This window comes from Peromyscus maniculatus, chromosome 21, assembly GCF_049852395.1.
Source record: "Peromyscus maniculatus bairdii isolate BWxNUB_F1_BW_parent chromosome 21, HU_Pman_BW_mat_3.1, whole genome shotgun sequence".
NCBI lineage: Eukaryota > Metazoa > Chordata > Mammalia > Rodentia > Cricetidae > Peromyscus > Peromyscus maniculatus.
Window position 1 is genome coordinate 60,265,433 of NC_134872.1, and position 7,557 is coordinate 60,272,989.

The 7,557-nt window shown below is 47.8% G+C and overlaps 1 protein-coding gene across 2 annotated transcripts in view; it reads right to left on the reverse strand.

Annotated features, from left to right (window-relative positions):
• Positions 1-7,166, reverse strand: part of Ogfrl1 (opioid growth factor receptor like 1) — a 16,938-nt gene extending 9,772 nt beyond the window's left edge. Inside the window, exons 1-3 of one of the 2 annotated variants that reach the window (XM_042266671.2) lie at positions 6,781-7,166; positions 2,629-2,715; positions 2,392-2,470 (exon numbers count right to left, since the gene is read on the reverse strand). In XM_042266671.2, the coding sequence (XP_042122605.2) occupies positions 2,392-2,470; positions 2,629-2,715; positions 6,781-7,032 (418 nt within the window). In that variant the 5' untranslated portion in view covers positions 7,033-7,166. Of the gene's footprint in view, positions 1-2,391; positions 2,474-2,628; positions 2,716-6,780 lie in introns of both variants that reach the window. The other variant, XM_042266670.2, reaches the window with a different exon arrangement.
• Between the last annotated feature and the right edge of the window lie 391 nt (positions 7,167-7,557).

Sequence of the window (7,557 nt, forward strand, 5' to 3'; positions counted from 1 at the left end):
AGTTCTATTGGAACATAGACGAGCACACCATTTATACACTGTCCACAGCTGTTTTTTAGTACAACACAGACTTGAGTGTTACAATGGACTATTCTGCAAAGCCTAACATAGTTGCTATCTGCCTCTGTGCAGAAAAACTATTCCAAAAGCATTATCATCTCCGTATGACTAACAAAAAAATAATTACCAGCAAAAACAATGCTGTTAAGTGGTATATTTGTTCAAAGCTGCAAACAAGCAAATTATTAATAATGATAATAATAAAAATTTCTTCAGAGTCTCACACTAGTAACAAAGCAGCCTAGGAGAGAACACATGTCTTTGTGCCTGCAGAAAGTAAGCCCTTTTATTATAGCCCATGTTCTCCTCTAAGAACTTAATAAAATCCTCTTGATTCCCAAGTCTGTCATGGTTCTTATAATTGGCCAGTTAGCTAATCTTACAGAAAAAAAAAAAAAAAAACACCAAACAAACAAACAAACCCACAACTCATCTCATTCTTGTTTCCCCAAAGATCACTAAGGCCCCTCGCAGGAAGTGGGAAAAGTATTGAATCACGCCATAGGTTTAACACGCTGGGGTCATTTTTTCCCCTGCTTTTTTTTTTTTTTTTTTTTTTTTCCAACAGTGGTAAATACAACTGCATCTATGCCCACAGGTTTGCCTCCAGACTTCTGGGACACCAAACAGTTGAAGAGAATTGGATTTGGTTGGCCATTTGGGCAAGGCTCCCCAGGGCATCCTGTCAGGACTCCCCAAAACCACACCCAGTCATGAGCTCCCTTCCAACTTAATCACCCAAGACCCTAACACTCCGAAAGGCTTACATCTTAGGGTTCCTATTGCTGAGACCAATACCAGGACCAGAGGCAACACACGGAGGAAAGGGCTTATTTCACTCACACCTCCACATCAGAGCCCATAACTGAACAGACGTTAGGGTAAAAACTCCAGGCAGGAGCTGACGCAGAGGCCACGGAGGAATACTGTTTACCAGCTTGTTTCCCATGGCTTGCTGGTACTCTTGATATCTTATACCATCCACGGCCCCTAGGGAGGTAGTCATCAATCAAGAAACTGCCCTACGCTTTCCCACAGGCCAATCCGATGGGTGCATTTCTCAATCAAGGCTCCCTCTTCACAAATAACTTGTATCAGTTAACATAAAGCTAGCCAGCACAGCTTTACAGTCTAGGACACAGTGTTGTTCTCAACCTTCCTAGTGCTGCGACCCTTTAATACAGTTCCTCATGTTGTGGTGACCCCCAACCATAACATTATTATTGTTGCTACTTCATAACCACAAGTTTGCTACTGTTATGAATCTAAATATAAATATCTGTGTTTTCCGATGGTCTTAGGCGACCCCCGTGAAAGGGTCGTCATGACCTATACAGGCTGAGAACCGCTGATCTAGGACCTTCACTAGCTGACTCATACTACTAGAAATGTCATTCAGTTTTCACTGAGAGCAAATGACAAGAATCAGGACGATTTGGTCACCTCACACACTAAACCTCTAAGGAGAATCTGGCTCCTGCTTTGCCTATACACAATTCAGATACCCACTGAGAGGCCCAGTGTGCTGCCTCATTTTTTTGGCTGACAAGTTCGTAATCAAATTACCATAGCAACTGTGAATTTTCATTATGGGTTTGGGAAAGCTCCTATGCTATGAGGGAGGTTGTGCCGTTGTGGAGGAGGCACATTTAGTTGGCAGGGTTTGAATTGGGGTTGCTGTAGTTTCCCAAGCCTTACCTTTGAAGAGGGGCAAAGGTAATTCTAGACACCAACAATATCTTTACTAACATTCTCAATAATTTCTAGGTCTGGCACAGCAGAAGGAACAGTGAACACTGGAACTTAGTCCCCCTCTAAAATCAATTTAGTGACCCAGCAAGTCAGTCATTTAGGCTTCAAATCCCAGTTAGCGCATCTTAAAGATCAAAAAGCTGAATGCAACCCCCTTCAAAATCTAATCGTTTTAGATTATATGGCTCTACAAATCCCTCCTCTTCTCTGCTCACACTCACACCAAAAGTCTAAAGACAAAACGAAACAAAAATAAAAAACAAAAACACAAAACTAAACTACACCAACCAAACAAAACACCTGCCTCTACTACCTTTTCAGTGACAGCCATGACACACAGATAATGAGATGGTAGAGCTAACTAATATCTATCTCTCCACAGTTCACTAAATGGACGGCCACAACTCTAAAACCCTGGGCTCTAGGGACAGATACATCAGCCTGCATGGCAAGGCAAAACAAAGCGAACAAAGCCCACCCACGAGTGCAGCAAGAATACACCAAGTCCAGAATAAGGAAAGAACACCCAGGTATCTGCGAGTACTTAAACTTTGCTTTTTACCAAGGTGGCTTACTCACCATCTGGCTTAAACGGAATTTTATTCTTATAAAAGCGAAGGTTGCTCAAGTCATTTTGATATCGGATATCTTTGAAGTTCTGCTAAAGGAAAAGATAAATTAATCTCCAGTGTATGGAAACACACACAAAACGGCACAAGGACCCTCCTGACATGTTTTCTTACCAGCGGAGTAAAATCAGAAAAAGAGAAAGACAAGAGTTTACATTTAAGGGGGGAAAGCATCCCGTTGTCTTACTGGGTACTGATGCCGGTATTTGTACAAATCCCTCGCAGCATAGAAGCTCCTCTTTGGTTTGGCAGTGGCTTCTGTGGGATCACCACCCTAAGACACAGAGTGAAACTCCACTTACACAAAGAAGAATACTCAGAAAGTTCCAGAACAAACTCTAAAACACTCAACATCCATAAAGAGCCCTGAACATCGACAATCCATTCAGTTAGAGAAAACTATTATGTCTCTTCAATGATGCTTTACGAACAGTGCTTATGGGCACGACTTCCTTGTTTGCATTAAAAACCCATGTCCTAAGCTTTATCACTAAATAATAAACTTTCAATTCACTAAATAGCAAACCGTTCAACGCCTTTGGAGGGCAAATGCTAAGGACCAGTATCGATCCAGAACAGCACTCAGAATGAACTGAAAACATGTTTCACCCAATGCGAAATGGAGCCTATGACAAACTTATTTTATATAATTCTATGAAAGGGTTAAGTTGGTAAATCAATTCTACACAGAAGATTCTCATTAAATGTGCAGCTCCGAGCTGCACTTGGAAGTCAAGTAATATTTATGAAAGGAAGGGAGGATTTTAAACTAAATTAGCTTTCTAAATTCCTTCAAAGCACCATAACAAACATACAAGGCATGAATAATCGTCCGCCCATTCAATGATCAATAGGCTGTAAATCAGCAAACTTGAGATAAATACACAAAGTGAGATAAAGCTCTGGGGTGGAGTGAACGTTGACGGAAGTATGTGGCAGTTCACTCGGGCTGCTTACAAAGTGCCACCACCTCTGGGATGCCATTTCCAATGGATAAGATGCGGGTCTGGCACCCTTTAGCCATCCAGACCACAGAATGCATGACATAATGCTTTTGTCCAGTGACATGCAGGACAGTGAGATGGAACATGGCGAAGACTGTGGTGTTAAAATATGAATATTCATTAAGAGAGCTGGCCCCAATCCTCTCTCTCATCCTCTCCTACCCTCTCTCTGTGTTGACAGACTGGCATCCTTCTAAGCAATTTTCACACATTTCTGAAGTGGTGTGATTCTCACTCTTACTACAAGTACAGAGATACTTTAACACCAAATCCTCTGATGTCTAACGGTAGCTACACTGTCATGTTACATAAGCAAGGAAAAGCTTCAATTCTGGCTCTTGCCACACTTTTCAAAATAGCTCTGCCTCGCAAGTTTCGGGATCTATTTAGCCCGAGCTACAACTACATGAATCATCCCCTGCATTTGCAGAAAGCCCTTTTCCATTTACAAAACACTTCCATGTATATTACTTCACTTGAGTCTCACAACATACCTGGCCTGACACTCATTAGTGTCTGCATCTTAGAAACAAGGTTGCTGGGGCTTAGAGGAACTGAACAAGGCTCAGAGCCTAGTAACGACGCAAGGACCAGCTGCGTCCCTGTCCGCCTAATTAGGTCTGAACCAGTTTCAGTGCCTGCTAAAAGTGATGGAAGTGAGGGAAATTTGAAAAGCCTGTTATAAAGATCAACGACCCAAGATCAGGAGCCAGGAGACCAAGGTGAGTCTTGGTTCTGCTCCTTAATATTTGTGAGGCCTTTAAGCAAATCACTTAGCTGAATCTTGGTTTTATCATCTGTGAAGATAATGACTCATGGCCTGCCTGTTCCCCAAGACTGCCACGTAAATGATCGCATCCTTCAGCCCGCCAGCATCTGTCCTGTTCAAGTCTGTATCCTGGCCTCTTACTTCCTCAGCGAGGATTCTGCACCTTAGCCTGCCATCCCCCCCCCCCCCCATCGTTAAAACTTCCCTCTTCCTAACCATTCCCGAAACCAACAAGCATGCTATAGTCTCTCCAAACTTCGGCATCGTATCTCAATGGACCCACGTCTACCCCAAGTACAGACCACGCCTCCGCTCCCCTTTGAAGCAAATCATCACCAGAGAATTATGCATACTCTCTATCCTTCTAGAGCCCACCCCATGACCTAAATAAGGCTCTGCCCACAGCATCGCATTAAATTGGAACTATTAGGAACTTTTCAAATCTCTGTCTGGTCAGATCATGTCTCAGTGATGATCCCAGATCATCCACCTTAAGGGGTCCCAGCAACACTGGACCCCTTAAGGCCCTCCCCCCAGAAGCAATGTTAGCACTTGGCTGTCAGAACACCACACTCTCCAGTCTTGTTCCGGTGTCACTGGTCCCCTTTTTTTGGCTCCTCTTCTGAATCACCTTTGTATATAGCAGTGGTTCTCAACCTGTGGGTCACGACCCTTTCATAGGGGTTGCATATCAGATATCCTGCATTATCAGATATTTACATTGCGATTCATAGCAAAATTACAGTTATGAAGTAGCAATGACATAATTTCATCGTCGTCGGGAGTCCCCACAACATGAGGAACTGTATTAAAGGGTCGCAACATTGGGAAGGTTGGGAACCACAGGTCCAGAGAAGGTCTGTCCTCATCCCTCATGACTCCCTGATGACCTCTTATCTAAGAGCACTGATTTTGAAGTACAACTAATCCTAAATGCCTGCCTACAGCTCCAATTCTAGGCTGATTATCTATTTATAGATAACATTAACTACTCTACAATCCCACTTGGATGTCTAATAGGATGGAAAACTTAAGATAAGACTTGACTTAATGGCTAAAGCATCATCCGCCCCAGGCTTCCTCATCTCAGTTAATGGTACCATCCTTTGTCTAATGTTTACAGAGAGATGGATGGCAGCAAAGTCTACCCAAGCAGACTACCCAGACTGGCGAGAAGCCAGACTGCAACCTACTTTAAAGGGAAAACTGACTGCTCCAAGTAAGGAACAAACAGGGTGAGGAGTTAAAACATAGAATAGTATTTAAGAAGTTTGGCGGTACTTACTGGGGGAAGAAGTAACCATTAAGAGGTGGTCTACAATTTACTCGGGTTGGGGAGCCTTGGCTGAAATGTTATCACACTATTTTACATAGACTGACCTAGTTCATTGTTTACCTGTTTTGATTTTGTTTTTTAATATTCCAAACTTCCGCCGACGGCTACTTACTTGAAAGACACATGGAAAGATAAAACACTGAAATATGGCACACAATACTGTCTCAGGGTTGATCACACAATGCGGAATGCAAACCAGAGCACAAGGGAAGGATGGCCCGGATCCCACCCATCAGGACCAAGGGCGCTCTCTTTGGCGACAGACATACTTAGGTTTGCATCTTTCCTTTTATGCTCTGGGCAAGAGTCTCTCTGGAAGGCTCACAATTCTCCAAAATGGAGAATGAAAATGGCATGCACACACCCCGAAATTGCATGCCATTTCAATAACATGCACAATTACCTCCCATAAGGAAGACTTTGACTTCCTTGAAAGGTGTTGCTTCCCCTAAAGTCACATCGGACTTTGGACTCCATTTCCCCTTAAGTGGAGTCCTAATACAGAACCACCAACCTTAAACCTACTGCAGACTTCTTTAAAAAATACAGTTCCTCCATTTAAAAGTTTCTAAAGCCATGAGGTTAGGGGACATCATCTCTCTCTCTCCTCTAACCTCCCTGCCTAACTGTATTGGTCAACTGACTTAAGCTTGGTTGGATCAACAAGTCTTCTGGGTGAAACAAAATGTTTAAGGAATGTCTTGAAGTCGTTGAAAGGTCTCTCTTGGGGAAAAGAACGGAGACATATTAAGTTTGCACAGGAGCCTTCCTGCAATACTTTTAATGGCTGTGGACCCCCGCTGAGGGGGAGCCTGCGGGGCCGCTCGGCAAATGCAGTTCCGTTAATTTCTGTTCTGAATAATGTTTTTTAAACAAACAGTAACACGCACCGGCCGGGTCCTCACAATCCTCTATTTTTAGGTTGGTTCCTCCCACCCCACCTTCGCATCACCCAGCTGCGCTGCAGAGGCAAAGGTAACACCTAGTGGAGTCGGGGTTTGCCTTGGGGGACTTCCCCATGGTGCTCACAGCAAGGCCCGGGGCCAGCAGCTATCCACTCCGGCGACCCTGGCCACCGCAGGCTCCCCCAAGTCGAGTACCCGGGCCACAGATGCCTAGCATCCCGCCCGCCCTGCATCCCCGGGGAGCCGCGCGCTGTCCCCTCCCCGGTGCCGGGGCGCTTTGCCCTGCCGGGCCCACTCTGGGTCGGGGGGGGGGGGTCGCGTTTACCTGCTCGGCGCCCCCCGCCTCCGCATGGTCCTCGGGCACGGGGCTGGCTCGGGGCCGCCCTCCGGCTCTCTCGGGAGGCTGCTCGGGCTGCTCGGGTTCGTCGTGCTCCTGGCCCTCGCCACCGCCCGCCGGCCCCGGCTGCTGCTCGGGCTCGGGCTCGGGCTCGGGCTCCGAGTCGGTCTGCCAGGTGGAGTCGCAGTCCTCCACGGTGGTGGGCTCGCGGAAGCTGACCCCGCCGAGCAGGTTGCCCATTGAAGAGGCGGCGGCGGGCGCGGGCTGCGGCAGCGCGCTAGGGCCCGGGCATGCCGCGCTCCGCTCGGGGCGCCGGCGGCAAGCTCGCACGGCCCGCGCCGCACAGCTCAGCGCGGCCGCCGGCGCTCCAGCGCACAGGCGGGGAGGAGCCGGGCGCCCCGGGGCCGCCGCCACCGCCGCACGCGTCCCAGCCCGCCCATCCCGCCGCCGCCCCGCCCCCGAGGTGCCAACCCCACTCCGGAGCGCGGTCCACCAGCTCCTCCGGGACGCGCACCCCTCCCTCCCTCCCTCCCTCCCTCCACGGTCCCCGGGAGTGGACAGGGGTCAGCTGCTGCCCCGCCCCATCTGGCCCGGGAGCCGCCCCCTTGGGGCTCCTCCCCGCTAAGCGGGAAGATGGATCCCGCCCAGGTCGGAGAGGGGAAGGAGGTGTCTCCATCAGCAGTCGTCGGGTCCTGCCCACACCCCCGCCCCCCACCGGCTGGTCCAAGAGGAAGACAAATGAGCCCCCCCCCCCCCCCCCCTGCC